The sequence below is a fragment of the Tinamus guttatus genome, unplaced genomic scaffold, assembly GCF_059628265.1.
Source record: "Tinamus guttatus ecotype Peru unplaced genomic scaffold, ASM5962826v1 Tinamus_guttatus_pri_ptg000599l, whole genome shotgun sequence".
NCBI lineage: Eukaryota > Metazoa > Chordata > Aves > Tinamiformes > Tinamidae > Tinamus > Tinamus guttatus.
In genome coordinates, this window is record NW_028289133.1 from 36,451 (window position 1) to 54,239 (window position 17,789).

Sequence of the window (17,789 nt, forward strand, 5' to 3'; positions counted from 1 at the left end):
CACAATTAGTAATCAACTGTTTTGTATACTTGTTTTCAGTTTTCATTTCGACAAACAAGCACTGTAATTAAAGCTATTAGAATAAAATCTCTTAACTATTTCATGTTTTTTATGCCTTGCTGTTCATTTGATCATCTTGGCAGAATCATAATGAAATACTTGTTGAATAAAAAGTTTCATGAAACTTGCACTGGTATCATGCTGTTTTGTACCATCTTTGTGCACGTGCGCTCGGGGGCTTCTAGCTAAGACCAACACGGTGTGAGGGGTGTTTTGCTGCTCAGAATTCACCTCACAACTTCAACCCCTTTGCTGTTTTCCAGAGTTTGATCACAGCGGTTGGAGGGGTTGGGACCAGCGGTTGGGATTCAGCTTCTACTGAGTTTCCTCACTGCCTCCAAGGCATCTATCGAGCTGTGTCCGTTGTCCCATCATCACTCTTTCCACAGCAGATGGTCCTGCTTTTCCCAGTTATTAATAGCCTCTGTGACCAAGCTGTTTTGGGGAGGAAAAGGCCCGTTCTGGCTGCCTAAATCCCTCTGGTGTTTTTCTTTCCCTTCAGCAGCCCAGCTGCGGGGGACAGAACAGGGCTCTTGGCTGTTGGGCTCATCCTCGCTCAGCCGCAGCCTGTCGTTACGGGGCTGATTCCTTGAGTTTTGGTCAATTGGCCTCTGTTTTTTGGGTTGGAAACCTGTAAAAGGAAAAGGTGTTGGGCAGGTTAAGCAGCAGCACTTCCATGTAGGACTTCAATGGGATGGTCCTAAAGAGGACCTTGGCTGTCCTGGGAGGAGGCAGGAGGGGGGTTCGGCGCTCCCGCGCTGACCTGGCCTTCAGTCGGAGCAGAGCGGGGGCCGCCCAGGGGCCCTGCAGGACTTGGGGCCTTCGGCCTCACTGGTCAGCGCAGGCTGCGTTTTCCACCGCTCACCCCTTGTGTCCCCTCTCGGTGTCCAAGGCAGCAGGGCGGTCACCAAACGCTGTTCGTGCACTGTGAGGTCCCCACCTTGTCCCAGAGGCCAGAGGTAACAATGAGGCCAACGAGGGGACACGGGATTGCAAAACGCCCCTAGGGCAGCGTCTTCTCTCAGGGCTGCTCATTGCACCTCAAACCCCACCAAGGTGATGTGAGATGTCAACCATGTCCCTTCCCTGATCCCTAGAGCAGGGGCCCTGCTGTGACTCGGAGAGGCTGCACTGGTGACATGGGGGTCCCCAAGTGACGATTGTCACAGAGCGGGGACAGGCAGGGCCCCATCCTACTGGGAGGTGACTAGATGTGGACGGGCGGCTGGTAGAAGCCCTGGAGAAACCAGCCATGGTGGCTGCACCAGCAGCACCCCCTGGGAACGCGGCCAGGCAGGGAGACACGTCCCCCTGCCCACGGAGCCCGTGTCCCCCTGCCCCACGGAGCTCGTGTGTGCACCAAGTGCAGAAACGGGGGTTGTTCAGCACGGAGACGGCCAGGACCCATGTGCATTTTGCAGCTAATAGCGGAGAGAAACCGCCCACCGGCCTGGCAGAAATAACAAGCGCCTCGAAAGACGAGATAGTAAAAATAGAAAAGTTGTATTTGCATCCAAGTCCTCCTGCGCTGCGGGGGGGAGCGCGTGGTGACACAGGCGGCCGCCCGAACCCGCGGGCCGCGGCGGCACCGCGGGGCCCGTCCCAGGCGGATGCGCCCGCGATCCCGCCCCGCGGCGCCGGGTTTCCCCGCGTTCCCGCCGCCATCCGGACGCTCCCGCCGGCGGCCGCGACTTTCGCTCCGGTTAAACGGTTTCCACGTCTGGAAAACGCGGAGTGTTTAGGACCTGCGGGAGCGGCTGCGGCTCCCCTTGCGGCCGCGGCGTCGCGGGCGGCCGTCCCGGCTGCGGCTGCGCGAGCGGCGCCCGCTGCCCGGGGACTCGTCCCCGTCGGCCGGTTTCCTCCGACGGTGCCTGCGGGACGGAGCCCGAGTGAGCGGGGGGGTAACCGGGACGTCCCGTCTCATCCCGCTCCTTCATCCCGGCTACCTTGTGTCCCGCTCTGGAGAGGGGGAAGAGGAGGAGGAGGAGGATGAGCAGGACGAGGAGGAGGCGTCCCTCCCGCGCCGCTTCTCCTTCTTCTTCTCCTTCTTGTGCTTCTTTTTCTTCTTCTTCTTCTTTTTCTTCTCCTTTTTGGGTTTCTTGGTGCTCTCTGAGCTGCTGGAAGGGGATGGGGTCACTGTCACGTCCCCCCTCCCTGCCACGCGAGGACCTGGCTGCTGATGGTGGGAATGTCCCCACCGTGAAACCACCCTCTGTTTTTCGTTTTCCTTTTCCCTTCCCATTTTTCCCCTCGGAGCGCCGGCCCGGGGTCCCCACCTCACCCTTGCTCCTCGGCCCTCTCCTCCTTGTGCTGCTTCCTCACGGTGCCGGCCGCCTCGGGGCTGCCCGGAGCCTTCTGGTGCTGCAGGGTGGGAGGAGGCAAAGGAACACGGAGAGGGGAAGAGTCGCCCCAAAATCTGGGGAAACGCGGGCGGGAAGCGCGGGCACCTCCTGGGGGGAAACTCCCCTGAGGCACCGGGACCTACCATGAAGATGGAGAGTCCCATCTTGGCCGCCTCCTTGTCCTCCTTGGAGAGGGGCATCCGCCCGGCAGAGCCGCTGGAGGAGACGGCGAAGTCAGGACGGCCCCGAACCGCAGCGGGGGTGACGTGTGTGGGGGTGTCCCCACGCAGGAGCTCCACGTCGCGACCTGCCCACCCGGTGGCCATCCCCATGGAGGAGCTCCATCTCGTGACCCACGGTGGCCATCCCCATGGAGGAGCTCCATCGCGTGACCCACAGTGGCCATCCCCATGGAGGAGCCCCATCGCGTGACCCACGGTGGCCATCCCCATGGAGGAGCCCCATCGCGTGACCCACGGCAGCCATCCCCATGGAGGAGCTCCATCGCGTGACCCACGGTGGCCATCCCCATGGAGGAGCTCCATCTCGTGACCCACAGTGGGCATCCCCATGGAGGAGCTCCATCGCGTGACCCACGGCAGCCATCCCCATGGAGGAGCTCCATCGCGTGACCCACAGTGGCCATCCCCATGGAGGAGCTCCATCGCGTGACCCATGGTGACCATCCCCATGGAGGAGCTCCATCGCGTGACCCACGGCAGCCATCCCCATGGAGGAGCTCCATCGCGTGACCCACGGTGGCCATCCCCATGGAGGAGCTCCATCTCGTGACCCACGGTGGCCATCCCCATGGAGGAGCCCCATCTCGTGACCCACGGTGGCCATCCCCATGGAGGAGCTCCATCGCGTGACCCACGGTAGCCATCCCCATGGAGGAGCTCCATCGCGTGACCCACAGTGGCCATCCCCATGGAGGAGCCCCATCTCGTGATCCACGGTGGCCATCCCCATGGAGGAGCTCCATCGCGTGACCCACGGCAGCCATCCCCATGGAGGAGCTCCATCGCGTGACCCACAGTGGCCATCCCCATGGAGGAGCTCCATCTCGTGACCCACGGTGGCCATCCCCATGGAGGAGCTCCATGTCACGACCTGCCCACCCAGGAGCTCCATCTCGTGACCCACGCAGCCGCGGTGGGTGTCCCCACACAGGAGCTCTGCCCCGTGATCCGTGCGGCCGTGGTGCCTCCCGGTGCACCCACCTGGAGCTGCCCAGCCCCACCGGGCGGTCCACGTCCGCCGGGTCCCGCTCGGTGCTCTGCCGCCTGCACACCTCGGCCAGGTCCTGCAGACACCAGGACACGTCACGGGGGGACAGGGCGGCTGCCGGCACTGCCAGCAGCGGGGTGAGGAACGGGGACACCAGGGAGACCCTCACCTCCTTGCTGAGCCCCGTGGGCCGCCGCCGCACGCTACCATAACCCCTGCAACGGAGACAGGAGAGCATCAGGCTTGGAGGAGCTTCAGCTTGTGACCCACCCAACTGTGGTGGCCATTGCCTTGGAGGAGCTCCATCTAAGGATGCACCCAACTGTGGTGGGTGTCCCCATGGAGGAGCTCCATCTTGCAACCTACCCAAACTTGGTGGTCATTCCCACAGAGAAACTCCAGCTCATGACTCACCAAATCATGGTGCTCATTCCCACGGAGAAGCCCCATCCCATGATGCACCCAGCCATGGTGGATATCCCCACGGAGAAGCTCCATCCCATGACCCACCCAAACATGGTGGATGTCCCCATGAAGAAGCCCCATTCCATAACTCACCCAACCATGGTGCTCATCCCCATGGAGAAGCTCCATCCCATGACCCACCCAAACATGGTAGATGCCCCCATGGAGAAGCTCCATGCCATGACCCTCCCAACCACAGTGGGTGTCCCCATGAAGAAGCCCCATCCCATGACCCACCCAACCATGGTGCTCATCCCCGTGGAGAAGCTCCATCACATGACCCACCCAAACATGGTAGATGACCCATGGAGAAGCTCCATCCCATGACTCTCCCAACCATGGTGCTCATCCCCATGGAAAAGCCCCATCCCATGATGCACCCAACCATGGTGGATATCCCCACGGAGAAGCTCCATCCCATGACCCACCCAACCATGGTGGATATCCCCATGGAGAAACTCCATCCCATGATGCACTCAACTATGGTGGATATCCCCATGGAGAAGCTCCATCCCATGACCCACCCAACCATGGTGGATATCCCCATGGAGAAGCTCCATCCCATGACCCACCCAACCATTGTGGATGTCTCCATGAAGAAGCCCCATCCCATGACCCACCCAACCATGGTGCTCATCCCCATGGAGAAGCTCCATCACATGACCCACCCAAACATGGTAGATGTCCCCATGGAGAAGCTCCATCCCATGGCCCACCCAACCATGGTGGATGTCCCCATGAAGAAGCGCCATCCCATGACCCTCCCAACCACAGTGCTCATCCCCATGGAGAAGCCCCATCCCATGACCCACCCAAACATGGTAGATGCCCCCATGGAGAAGCTCCATCCCATGACCCTCCCAACCACAGTGCTCATCCCCATGGAGAAGCTCCATCACATGACCCACCCAAACATGGTAGATGTCCCCATGGAGAAGCTCCATCCCATGACCCTCCCAACCACGGTCCTCATCCCCATGGAGAAGCCCCATCCCATGACCCACCCAACCACGGTGCCCACCCCACGCGCCCGCCCGCGCGCGGGGCCGCCCGTCACTCACAGCGCGGCCAGCATGGCCTCGTGCTCGGCGCGCCGCACGGCCGCCAGCTCCTGCGCGTCCGGCGCGCCGCCCGCCGCCGCCTTGCCCTTGGCGTACCACGTCAGGTCCCTGCCCTTCTGCCAGCGCCCCACGGGCGCCATCAGCGAGTTCCCTGCGGGGACACCCCGCTCAGCACCCGCGGGGCCGCTCGGCACCCGCGGGGCCGGTCCCCGGGCTCCGTGGCGGGCTCCTCACCCAGGTAGTTCTCGCGCTGCTTGTCGGCCTTGACGTCCTCCCAGCTGAACTGGTCCTGGCCGCCGCGCACGCCGCCGCGCGACGAGCCGAACATGGCGCCGCCTCGCGAACCAACGCGCAAATAAAGACACTAATAAATAAATAACATCATGAGATCACCCCCCCCCGGAACCCCCCCACGCAGAGGTATCACAACTCTGCGCTTAATTAAAGCCAAAACGGGGGGGGGGTAAAGGGCGTGTAGAGCCCCCGCAGCGCGAGGGGACACGGGACCCCCAGGTGGCCTTTGCGGGGGGGATTGTGCAGCCGGGGGGCGGTTAATGCGGGAGGGCGGTTGCGGGGGGAAGCGGATGGAGCAACGTAACGGCCCTGAGTAACGGCCCCGAGTAACGGCCGTTACGGGAGGATGGGGGGGTCGCACACTCCAAACCACCCCCCCCTCCCCTTCCCCCCCGGTTCCCTCCCCTCTCCCTCCCCTTCCTCTCCCCCCTCCGGTTCCCTCCCCTTCCCCCTCCCCGGTTCCCCCCCCCCCCCGCCGCTCCGCACCTGCCCCCGCCCCCCCCGCACCTCGCGCCGTCGCTCCGGCCGCGCAGGCCCCGCCCCCCGCGGCGCGCGCCGCTCTGGCCCCGCCCCCGGCGCTACCACCGCGCCGCGCGGGGAGGGGGGCGCGGGCGCTACCATGGCGTCCCGGGGGGGAGCGCGCATGAAGTCCGTCCTGCCCCTGCTCCCCACAATGAAAACGAGGCAGAAACACTCCCATTTCCAAAATAAACGGTTCTTATTTTTCCCCACGTGTTTCTTTTCTCCTTCTCCAAGCGCGCGGTTACGCGCTGCGGCCTCCCTTCTTCCAGAACTGCTGGTAGCGGCGCAGGTCGGCCTCCTCGAAGGCCTCGTCCTCGCCGCCCTTGGGCTTCGCGGGCGCCTGCCGCCGCAGCCGGGCCCTGCGCTCGGCCTCGGGCAGCGTGTTGCTGTCCAGGGGCAGCTGCGCGGGGCCGGGGGCAGCGGGTGAGCGCGGCCGGCGTCCCCCCGGCGCCGTTTTTGTAGAAATAACCGTGTTCGGGGGCTTTCGCTCCCCGAGCACCCTCACCATGAGGATCCTCTTGGGCTCCCGGTAGCGCACGCGGACAGTGGAGCCGTCGAGCTTCACCAGGAGCACGGGGTAGAGGCGCCCGTACACCGGCCGGCGCATGTGGGCCACCGAGGCCCTGTTGGAGTCACAGCGGGCGGCCGAGGCGCTGAGGCCGCGGGCCCCGGCCCGCAGGACGCTGCCGGGGAAGGGGGAACGGAGCCGGGTCAGGCGGGAGGGCACGGGGAGCCTGCGGGATGCCATGATCCGAATAGGCTCGCTGCTCACCCCAGCGTCCGGCTCAGCGCCCACATGGTGCCGGTGGCGGAGAGACCCGGAGCGGCTCCGCGACGGCTCCGGACGCCGCCCTGGGCAACGAGAGGGGCTCGTGGGTCGGTGGTTCCCCCTCTACCCGCAGTGGTTCAGCCCGAGGCACCCCCCGCCCTGCAGTGGTTCAACCCAAGGAAGAATTTCCCCCCCTCACCCTGCAGTGGTTCAACCCAAGGAACAATCCCCCCCCTCATCCTGCAGTGGTTCCGCCCGAGGAGGTTCCCCCTCATCCCACCGTGGTTCGGTCCTCAAGGAAGTCGCCCCCCCCGCCCCAGCCCCACAGTGGTTCAACCCAATGCAGCCCCCCACCCCCCCCCCGCAAAGGTCCCGTTCCCAAGGTGACCGCCCCCCCGCCATTATGGTTCCTCCCACGGTGCCTCCTTCCCCCCTCCCCGCCATTATGGTACCGCCGCCGCCGGGTCCCCCCCCCGCCGCCGCGCGCGATGGTTCGCGCCGCCGCGCTCACGTGACCGCGGCCGCCGCCAAAGCCGCCTCCCTCCGCCCGCGCGCTCCGTTCGCCCGCGCCGCTGACGTCAGCGCCGCGCGCCGGCAGGGGCGCGGCCGGTGACGGCGCGGCCGGTGACGTGGCGGCGGCCCGTGTAGCGGCGGCGGGAGCGGCGGGGCGCGGGGGCTGCCGGGAGCGCCCCTTCTCCCCGCCCCGGCCCCGCGCGGCGGCGGCCCCGCCCCCCCATGAGCTGGCGGCGGCTGCGCGGAGTCATCACCCGGGCGGCGGGTGAGCGCGGCGGGAGGGGACTTCGGCAGGAGGGAGGGGCGCTGGGGCGATCCCGCTAGGGGAGCCGCGCTGGGGCGGCGGGTTGACCTGATGGCCGCAGTGGGGTTGGGGCGGGTTGTCATGGTGGCCAGACTGCAATGGGTTGACATGGTGGCCGTGCTGGGGCGGGTTGACGTGGTGGCCAGACTGCAATAGGTTGACGTGATGGTCGTACAGGGATTGGGCTGGGTTGTCATGGTGGCTGTGCTGGGGTTGGGGCAGGTTGACCTGATGACTCTGGTGGGAGTTGGGGAGGTTGGTGTGCCCAGACGGCAGCAGGTTGATGTGGTGGCCATTCCGGGGTTGGGGTGGGTTGACCTGATGGCCACACTGAGGTTGGGGCGGGTTGACCTGATGGCCGCAGTGGGATTGGGGTGGGTTGTGGTGGCCAGACTGCAATAGGTTGACGTGGTGGCCGTGCTGGGGTGGGTTGATGTGGTGGCCGTACAGGGATTGGGCTGGGTTGACATGGTGGCTGTGCTGGGGTTGGGGCAGGTTGACCTGATGACTCTGGTGGGAGTTGGGGAGGTTGGTGTGCCCAGACGGCAGCAGGTTGATGTGGTGGCCGTTCTGGGGTTGGAGTGGGTTGACCTGATGGCCATGCTGAGGTTGGGCTAGTTGACTTGGTCACACTGAGGCAGGTTGATGTGGTGGCTGTGCCGGGGTTGGGGGCAGGTTGACCTGGTGACTGCGCTGGAGTTCAGCTGGGTTGTCTTGATAACTGCAGTAGGGTTGGAGTGGGTTGATGTGGTGGCTGGCCTCAGGAAGGTTGGCATGGTGGCCCCACCTGCGTTGGGTTGGGTTGACCTCGTGACCACACTGACGTTGGGGTTGGTTGACCTGATGACCCTGCTGGGGTTGGGCTGGGTTGATGTGGCTGTTCTGAGGCAGGTTGATGTGGTGCCTGTGCCAGGGTTGGGCCAGGTTGACTGTGCTGGAGTTGGGTTGGGCTGACCTGATGGCTGTACTGGGTGCACCAAGCTCAGGGCACCCCCCCAGTCACCTGAATCGGACCAGGACAAAAGCGGGTGCCCTGGGGGACCCAAGGATCACAGAAACGCACTGGGTTGGAAATGTGCTGACTCGTGCAAGCAGGGACGAGCGGGCTGCAGGGCGCCCGGGAAGCATCGCTGTGTCCGGCTCCCCTCCACACCCCAAAGTTTGCCCAGACGGATGGAAAGGGCAGGGGCTCCCCTGCAACCTGCTGGTCACCCGAGCTGCTCCGGCTTTCCCGTTAGGCAGCTTTTCTGTCACCCGTGACTTGGGCTGCAGTCATTTCTGCAGTGACCTTGAGCCGACACTTCTCCTTCTCCCTTTGGCAGCGTCAACGGAAGGGCCTAAGTAGCGTTTTTTGGGAATAACTGCTTCCAGGAAGAAGAGCGGTTCATCGTTCCTGTCAAGGATGCGCCCTGCGGCTGCGTGGGGACACCCTGATCGTGTTTTAGCAGCACTTTTAAGAGAGGAAAGAAACTGCCACCCGCATGTGAAGGGCAGCGCTGGGTGGATGTTGCTGAAGCAGGAGGGAGCTCCTTGCTGCTGGGCCCTGCTGGGGTTGTGCGTGGTCTAATTAAGCGTTGGGGCTTAACTAGGCAGTCCCCAGTGTCTCCTTTGGGCATTAGTAGCTTTGCCAGGTGGGGTTTTCTGGTGACATGATCAGCTCTGCCAACCAGAGAGAGTTGGGAAGAGTGGAAGGGGGAATGGCAGGTTTGTGAAGAGCCTGCTAAAAATAGAGGATGGGATTATCCACCTAATCTGTGAGACCTGTCTTGGGGCTCCAGGAAAAAAAAGTAGTCCTGTAATCTTCTTTTCTATTTGTAAGGTGGTTTTACCTTCTCTTTAAAGCCTGTCTTCTAATCAGCATTAATTTCGTTTAACTCCTGTGACGTCCATCCTTTGCTTTGCTAGTTGCATTGCTGCCTTCCAGGGAGGATTCAGGGGAAGTTCAGCAGGAGAAGACTCGGAAATGTCCCACGCTCCAGGGATAAGCTGAGGTTCCTTAGGAGACCTAAGATTTGGACCTGCACAAATTTGCTGCCAGACTGAGCCAGCTGGGAAGGTCAGACTTGTTGAGCCTCAAGAAGAAACTGTTGCCTTGACAGACTTTCAAGTTAAGCCCTCCAAATTAATAAAAAAAAATACGTTTGTGTGTATACATGAGCTCCCGTTTCACATTCCCAGACCATCCTCATCCTTATCCTTCCTCTGCAGTCCCTGGGCTGTCTCGCGTCCTCGTGCTGTGGCAGAGCCAGGGCCAGGGTCTCACCACACTGTGACGGCTGGTGGGTGCCTGCAGAAAGCAGAAAACGGCTCTTCGGTGCCTCCACGAGGGCTATTTTTGTCCTGGCACCGATCCCAAATTTACCAGCAGGGCGTTTGCTGTCTGCTGCCACAGAAACTGGGTTTTCTGTGAATTCCATCTTGCTGCTCTCCTCTCTGCCCTGTTTGGGTGCGAGTCTCTCACTTTGATTGTTAGCACTTTTGTGGAAAAAAAGTTTTTCTCTCCTAAATGAGGAGAGGCCCCATTTTCCTCCAGCCTCCCTGCAGAATTCTCCTGCAGAGAGAAAAACCTCAGCAACTTCATCCTCCCTAGACATCAGGGAATCCACACCCTCAGGGCACAGATTCCTGGGAAACTGCGCTTTATTTTTCACCTGCTGGACCTGCTCCCTCCCTTGTTTGCAACCTGAAGGCTTGAGGAGAAAATGAAGGCTTTAGAAGTGAAGTAGAGCAGTAATAGCTCATGGTCACTCAGCCTCTTGGAGGGCAGAATTATGGCCAGTGACAGCAAGGATCTCAAGTCTGCTTTTGTTGTAGTGTTGAGGTATTTTAGTCAATGCGGGAGATGGAGAGGGATGGATCCAAAGGGATGGAGAAGGTGGCACCACGGAGGTGTTAGAACATGCTGCTGGAAGGCTTGGGTTCACGTGTGTTGGAAGAGAATAAAATTGTTCCGTCACCTTCATTGTGGGTAGGTCCTAATCTTGACATGAAGCTGGAGGCAAGAGCCCCACAAACTCCCCAAACGAATGCTTTTTGGAGAAGGTGACTGAAATGAAGAGGAGTCTTTCTGGAAGGGGTGTCTTAACCAGACACCCGTGCTGGGTGTAACGTGAGCACAGTAGCTCCCTGCTATTGCATTTCACACTTAGCATGCACTAAGGTGATCCAGGAGCCCCGTCCGTTCTTGAAGTCTGGGAATCGGTGAACGCTGGATAAGGATGAGCTACGCTGGAGCAGAAGGTAGGACCAGTGACCTCCCGTGGTCCCTTCCAGCCTCAGCTACCCGGTGGTTACCTCACATTCCTCTGATCCACAAATAGCAGCAGATCTTCCTCTTCCTTGCACCGTTGGTCACTGCATCTTTGAGCTGGGGTACACAGGACTGGGTTCACAGCCGCGGGCTTTTGGCTGCTGTTTCCTGAAGCACCTGGGCAGAGCAGGGTGGCCCGCACAGGCGAATGGCGTTTGCAGCAGGGAGTGGGGAAGAAGCCACAGGAGGAGATTAAAGATCAGCAGTGGGTTTTCATTGGCCGTCTCAAAACGGAGGCGCTGCGATTACGGCTTCACGTGGCCCACAAATAGCCCGGCTTTCCTCCCGCTCGCTCCTGCTGCGAGCGCGGCGCTGCTGCAGGGAGCAGGGCCTCGCACCTGGGGCGCAAGGCTGCGAAAGCAAAAGGTAGGAATTCGCCGCTTCCCGATGCGCTTTGGGTGGGATGAGGGGTTTGTAACTGCTCCGGGCTGGTCCGAATTCCCCTTTTCCTACCGGTGCTTGCTAAAGGGTAGAAGAAATTTTGGAGAGCGACAGGAAAATTCCTTGTTTTAGCACCCCGGCCTGGTGCTTTGGGTGGCTCCTCTTTTCCGAGCAGCAGCTGAGCTCCCCCGTTCCGCTTCCCAGCAGCAGGAACCTGCGGATCAGGAGCCTCCCGCGCAGGTGGGCGGCCTGGAGGGATTAGGCTGCCTCGACCCGGGGCTGCAGAGGGTTTAAGGCTCCTCGGGAGGCGATTTGCGACGCCGGGGTCACATTGCTGAGGTCTCATTTGAAGGCACCGTGCTGCTGGGGCGAGGTTAAAGTACCACATTCCGAGGGGAATATGTATTTCCTTTAAACAGGAAACGAGACCTGTTTGATTTGTCACCTCTGTTTTAAAAGCTGCTGAATTGATGGATGACTGGCCCCACCATATTCTCTGTGCTGAAGCATGGGGTTTTTTTTCCTTTATTCACACGTTAATCATTAATTCTTCCTCCCCAGAGAGGCGAGTGCAGGAAAATACCCATTCTTCTCTTTCGGGCTGAAGAAACAATTGCAGAAAAGTCTGCGTGACCTGAGGCTGCCTTTAGGAGAAAGGACCTTGAGGAGAAAATATTAGGGCTTTCTTGCTTGCAACGAGAGACCTCAGGCCGGAGTCACCATGGCCAGGTGTGGCCGTGTCCAGCTGGGATTCATTTCCCAACTCCTTGGCTCGTTTGCAGGGCTTTGAGGTTTATTTCCCTTTTACTGCACATCTAACGCTCATATTTAATCCAGGTGGACTGAAGCAGGACCTTTTAACCCTCTGTTGTAGCTCGGCGCGTTGCACTGATGTCCAGTCTCCTCTTTGGGTCGTGACCGCAGTCGGTGACCTGTTTTCTCGTGGTCTTTCTAACCAGACTCGTGTTTTTGCTGTCTCTGCAGCCATGCAGGGGCCGAGGCCGGTGGTTCTGAGCGGCCCGTCGGGCGCGGGGAAGAGCACTTTGCTGAAGAAGTTGCTCAAGGAGTACGAGAACGTCTTCGGCTTCAGCGTCTCCCGTGAGTAGCTGGGGTCACGGGCGAAGGGGAGCCCCAAAACCCCATTTGGAAGCAGTGTTTGTGCCCCAGATCATTTGCGTCTGTGCCCGCATCCTAGTCTGTCTGGGTTCTCTGAGGTGCTTGAATAAGTCAGGCCTTTCTGATACTAGTACCAAGAGGCAGCTGCAGGATTTGGAGGCACCTTTCAAGGTCCAGGGAGTCACCACATCTCTGAACACAGCTCAGAACAAGGAGATTTTTTCCAAGTGATTCCTGACTCAGAAAGTAACCAAATCCCAGAGAAGACCTGCCTCAAATCCAGGTCTTTCCACCCACCTGTGGGTGCCAGTGAGCACTCGGCACCACCTGGGTCCTGCTTAGCACAGTCACAGTCTCTGGTTTTAAAATACAAGCCAGGTAGGACCCATCTGGTAGTCAGGCCAATGAGCGATGGTTCCTCCCGTTATCTACTTCCATTCACATTCCTACTTTTTATTCACTTTCTACTCTGATTACCAAGCTCTGGCCAAGGGTCCTATTTTCCTACCTGAGATATTTTAATATCAAAATAGCTGACTTTGTGCTCTCACACTGGCTACCCCAAATGCAAATGAAATCCTTGCGTTGAGGTCTGTGAGGTCCCTTTCTTTTTTTTTTTTTGTTAATATTTCATCCAATATTGTTAATTCAACAGCATCTTTTAACAGAGTTCACCCTGAAGTAAATCTTGCTTCCTCAAGTTGCTTTTTAGTATCTATTTTTTTTCCCTAAATCTCCATAGATCATTTGGACCTTGGCAATTAACACTTTATAAAAGCTAAGAGGTGATCAGAGCCTTCTCTCATGAGGTTAATTCCCACCAATCCTGAAGAAAACTGTGAGTGTTGCCTCCTGAGCGGCTGTCAGATCTTGTTTGGTTTGCACATCATAAGCCTAAAATAGTACAAGTTTGAAAGACTTCCAAAAGGCTTTGTGGGGTGCCTGATTTATTCAACCACCTCACCTAGGAGTTTGCCCTTATTCAATAAATCTGGCTATTTTAAGCACTTATGTAGGCGCTGCTTGAGCTTTTGCAATGAAGATAACTTATCAAAGTAGGGCATTGCTAATTCTAATTGCTGCAGCAAGCTAGATATTTGAATAATGCTCAATATATTGAATAATGTGAATAATTTGAATCTGTTGAATAATTTGAATTGCACAGGGAAGTCTGTAGCAGAGTAGAAAATTAAGCCTGACCCTTTAGCTCCCAAACTGGCCACTCTCGATTGCTTTTTTGTATGTTTTTTTCTTTTCAGGTTATCTTGATTCACACCTTTGATTCCAAGTCTGTTGTTGTGTTTTACACTAGTTGATTTCAGAAGCTTTGATCCTTTTGAAAGAGGATCAGCCTTTTATGTGAATGGGTTTATCTGTGTGGGTTTTTTATTTCTTTGATGCTATTATTTCCTTAGTTGATTTGCAGAATTTACCAGGGCATCTTTTGCTTACAGATACCACGAGGAAGCCAAGACCTGGAGAAGTCAATGGCAAAGGTCAGTGCACTGCAACAGGGCCTACACGAGACTCAACAAATTATGGTTCTGAAAATTTAAGTCGATCTTTATGAGAAAACTGCATGAATACCCATTTACAGAGATGATAATCCTGCCTCTAACCAGAGTTTTCAAAGTGGGGCTCTCAAATTAAGCTCCCTAGTCCATACCTGGGCTTTGAATGACTTGGTTTTCTGAAGTGCCAAGTATCTCGGGTTGGATACACTAAATATTTGGTTCTTTGGGAAATGCAGCTGCTTAATGAAGTGCCTTTATCTCTCGCAATAGGACCAGGTCCTAAGCATTCGCATCTTGGCCACGCACTTTGCCTTCAAAACTGTTCATTTCTGGGTGTTTTTCCCCATTTGCTGTATACAGATTACCACTTTGTGACCAGGGAGGAGATGCAGAAAGAAATCGATGCTGGTGAATTCATTGAGCACGCAGAATTCTCCGGAAACATGTATGGGACAAGGTACAAAATATAAATACGTACAGGATGACATATGAAATATAAATGTGGAGGAGACAAGGTGCCCAACTCGGTCACTGTCAACACTGAACCCAGTTGGTGACAAAGGAAGAAATATTTTAACTTAGTGGCACTGTTTTTCCCCAAATGCACAGATTCTGGCCTTAAAAAAGCCTTTCGTTTTGGTAGCAGGGACCTGCCAGCCGTATTTGGTCACTATTAAAGCAGCAAAATCAACTCTCACAAAGCTCCACCTCATTATGATTAATTCCTCATTGCAACATGGGATTCTCTGTTACCCTCAGTGTTTGGGGGCTGCTGAAGGAGTTTCTATACTTAACACTTTCCTTGCACAAGGGTGATTTTTAGAGACTATTTGCGCTCCTTAACATCCCCCAAGTGCTCTGCAGAGACTAGTGGCAAGATGAACACTTATTGTGCATTATCCCCATGTCATTTTGTGGTCTGAATATGACACTCAGGAGCAGATGCTATCACACACGTGTTGGTGAAACAAGAATGCAGTTTTTTTTTTTTTTGGAAAAGTAACTGCTTACCAGCAGATATATTGCATGGCACCCTTGACCAGGGTTAAAGAGTTGGGTGGATTTTAAAATAGCATTGCTCTGGGCACTGGAGCTAGGGATCAATAAAACATTAAGCCGCAATGTTAATTAGAAGTCAAATAATCTTACATAATTATTGCTAGAAAAGTGTGGCACTGTGGTACAGCTCAAGGAGGAAAGTTAAGCAAGTTCCAAGATATTTAATCTTTTAAATTAGAGAAAGTTGCCTGAGAAGCATTTTGGAAAGCAGTTTTGAAATGCTTTGGAAAGCTCCTCAGGATGGGGGCTGACCAGGCATCTCCCCCTCCTGCTGCTTTTGGTGGCGTTTCGATGAATTGGCTGTTTTAAGATATTTCCTTCACCAAATCCGGGTGGAATCGGTTAAGAGAGCCCAAAGGACCATCTTCCTGGCCTGGAAATGGACCTGCACGTGGCAGCACGGGATGCGTGGGGGTGTCGGTGCAGGTGTCACGCTTGGAATGGGATCAACCCAGGCATCTCCTTGTGATCTCTGGTGGCTCTGTAGAGTTTCCCTGTGGTTGCCCAGGCTGAGAGAAGCCTCCGGGTGCATTTCTGCCCTGATTACATAGACTGGTTAGCGAAACAAGGCTCCGGGTTGAGGCAGGCAGGGAATTTTCCCTTCCTGCTAAAACCTCGTGTTGCCTCCTCACATTGACCGATTGCTGCTTTGTGCCTGTCACTGATGGAGAAGGATGTGCCCTGCTAATGCTGGTAGGTTAAATAAACCTAAAAACATCAGGTCTTGGTAGATAAAATGCCCTAATCACTGCAGGTTTAAATAACCCAACTGGGTTCAGTTTTGAAGGGCTTTTCTCCCCGTTTTTCACTTCTCTTGCTGGTCACATGGACCACTAGTCTGCTCTGGTGGGAGAAAAGCTGGAATGAACTCAGATCAACTCAGAAATATATGTAAGTTTTCAAGCAAAATTAATACTGGAACCACTCAAGCGAGGATTTTTCTGTTTAAGTGCCTGAGGATGTTTCATAATCAGAGTTGGTTGATAAGATGGGGGAGAGGGACCCTTAGGCTAAACAGAAAACTTGAAGATTTGGCCAACGCTTTATTCTTGCTAAATCCCACCAGCTAATTAGAATAATTAATAACTAAAAATGAAGTGCTTGTTTTAGGAGCCCTGCAAGGACCATGTCTTTGGGGTAATGCTGAGCCCTCTTCCCAAAATTGGGGCTTTTCAGAAGCTGCCTTTAACGAGGGGCTGAAATTAGAGTGCAGGAGACAGGCTGAGGGCTTTGGTATGGAAACGGGTGGTCTCCAGGGCAGGTTTTGAGTATTTTGCTCTCTGAGGCTGCTGCTGTAGAGCAGAATCTCTTCTTCTGAAGGCAGGATCCTGTCTCAGCCCCGCTGCAGGGGGGTTAGGTGCACGGTACCCGTTCCCACCGCCTTCCTTGCAGCTCCACCACCCTCCTAGCCCCAGAATAACCACGTCCCTCTCTCCCTGTCCCCAGCAAAGGCGCCGTGCAGGCCATCCAGGCCCAGAACCAGATCTGCGTCCTCGACATCGACATCCAGGGCGTGAAGAACATCAAGAGGACAGAGCTGAACCCCATCTACATCTCCGTGCAGCCGCCGTCCCTGGATGTCTTGGTGAGCGGCTGCCTTCCTTTGCTGTTAGGCACTTAGAGGTAATCAGCATCTCGCTCTGGAGCCATGAGGGTCCCCCCTCACTGTTTAATAGATTTTAAAGGACTGCCCAATAGATGGGGGGTTGGTTTTGAGTGCGCTGTTACCCCTGCTCAATCTGCAGCACCAGCTCTTGGCTTCCAGTAAGGCATCACTCTGTGCTGCTTGGATCTCCCCTCCAGTCTCTTTCCACGCTTTGGAGTGTAATTTGCTCCTGTCTCGATTCTCAACTCCATCAGAACCTTTAAAATGCTGTAAAAAGCATGGGTCGTCCTTGGTAAAGATGAGATTTTTTTGTAGCAAGGCGGGTTTCCAGATCCATTGGAGTTAACATTAGAGTTCTCCTGGATCCCAGCCTGGGTCTGGTTCCTCCAGCAGAGAGATTTCACTTCCCAGGCCCAGCTGCTGATTAAGAAATAATTATAATAATAATTAAAAAAAGAAAAAAAAAAGGATTGCAGTGGAAAGAGATACTGGAAACTTGAGCCCTGATTTGCTCTGTGGTTGAATGTGTCCCCTTGCAGGGGGCAGTGGCCGTTAAGAGGACGGGGTGGCTGGTGTTGGCTGCCCTCGGGTTTGGGAACACACGTTGCTTTTAATGTATTTAATGTTGGGTTTAGGAAAAAAGACTTCGCGAGCGACAGACTGAGACAGAAGAAAGTTTACGGAAGCGCTTGACCGCCGCCTGCGTAGATTTGGAGCTTAGTAAGTCCAGCGGCCTTCGAGAGAGGGGACATTGGTGGCTTAGGTGGCCTTTTCTACCCTAAGGGCATCTCTCTCTCCTCTGAGGAGGGCTGGCTGGGGCTGGGAGCTGGATAGGCTCAACCAAAGCATTTCCCTTTGCAATTCCTAGTGGATGCTTGGTAGAGAGAAGCAATAGCTGAAATAACAGTCCTAAATGCCTAAGGAACTCAGGTCTGACATGAGAGGACACAGGGAAGAAACGTGTTCCCCTCTAAACCCTCTTTTCCTTCCCTAGGTAAAGAGCCCGGCCTGTTTGACTTGGTCATTATTAATGATGATCTAGAAAAGGCCTATTCCGAGTTGAAGGAAATACTCCTGGAGGTGAGTCCTGCATCCAGGGGGTTCCTGCCTGTCACCGTCCCGGAGAGCGACGGGTGCTCAGTTCTTTCCTCGTCTCCTTGCAGGAAATCAAGAAGGCCCAAGAATCCAGCAAGTCCTGAGCTGAGCCCGCCTGGACGTTGTCACTTTGCACATCATTCCCGGA

The 17,789-nt window shown here is 56.4% G+C and overlaps 3 protein-coding genes across 4 annotated transcripts; 1 reads left to right on the forward strand and 2 right to left on the reverse strand.

Annotated features, from left to right (window-relative positions):
• Positions 1 to 1,789: 1,789 nt before the first annotated feature.
• CUNH1orf35 (chromosome unknown C1orf35 homolog) lies at positions 1,790 to 5,489 on the reverse strand. 2 transcript variants are annotated; one of them, XM_088534747.1, is made up of 8 exons: positions 5,393 to 5,489; positions 5,159 to 5,309; positions 3,802 to 3,847; positions 3,626 to 3,708; positions 2,546 to 2,618; positions 2,342 to 2,421; positions 2,007 to 2,174; positions 1,790 to 1,931 (listed from the first exon to the last, which is right to left on the reverse strand). In XM_088534747.1, the coding sequence occupies exons 1-8, from the start codon at positions 5,484 to 5,486 to the stop codon at positions 1,799 to 1,801; spliced, it is 828 nt and encodes a 275-aa protein (XP_088390873.1). In that variant the 5' UTR covers positions 5,487 to 5,489; the 3' UTR covers positions 1,790 to 1,798. The 2 variants fall into 2 exon arrangements, with proteins under 2 accessions (XP_088390873.1, XP_088390872.1); XM_088534746.1 differs by having other exon boundaries at positions 2,007 to 2,177.
• A 714-nt stretch (positions 5,490 to 6,203) lies between these two features.
• On the reverse strand, positions 6,204 to 6,772 carry MRPL55 (mitochondrial ribosomal protein L55). Its single transcript, XM_088534759.1, has 3 exons — positions 6,747 to 6,772; positions 6,480 to 6,657; positions 6,204 to 6,374 (listed from the first exon to the last, which is right to left on the reverse strand). Exons 1-3 carry the CDS (start codon positions 6,770 to 6,772, stop codon positions 6,216 to 6,218), a joined length of 363 nt encoding a protein of 120 aa, XP_088390885.1. The 3' UTR covers positions 6,204 to 6,215.
• A 691-nt stretch (positions 6,773 to 7,463) lies between these two features.
• GUK1 (guanylate kinase 1) lies at positions 7,464 to 17,789 on the forward strand. Its single transcript, XM_088534807.1, has 8 exons — positions 7,464 to 7,521; positions 12,236 to 12,349; positions 13,822 to 13,863; positions 14,242 to 14,338; positions 16,387 to 16,525; positions 17,182 to 17,266; positions 17,541 to 17,626; positions 17,710 to 17,789. Exons 1-8 carry the CDS (start codon positions 7,479 to 7,481, stop codon positions 17,743 to 17,745), a joined length of 642 nt encoding a protein of 213 aa, XP_088390933.1. The 5' UTR covers positions 7,464 to 7,478; the 3' UTR covers positions 17,746 to 17,789.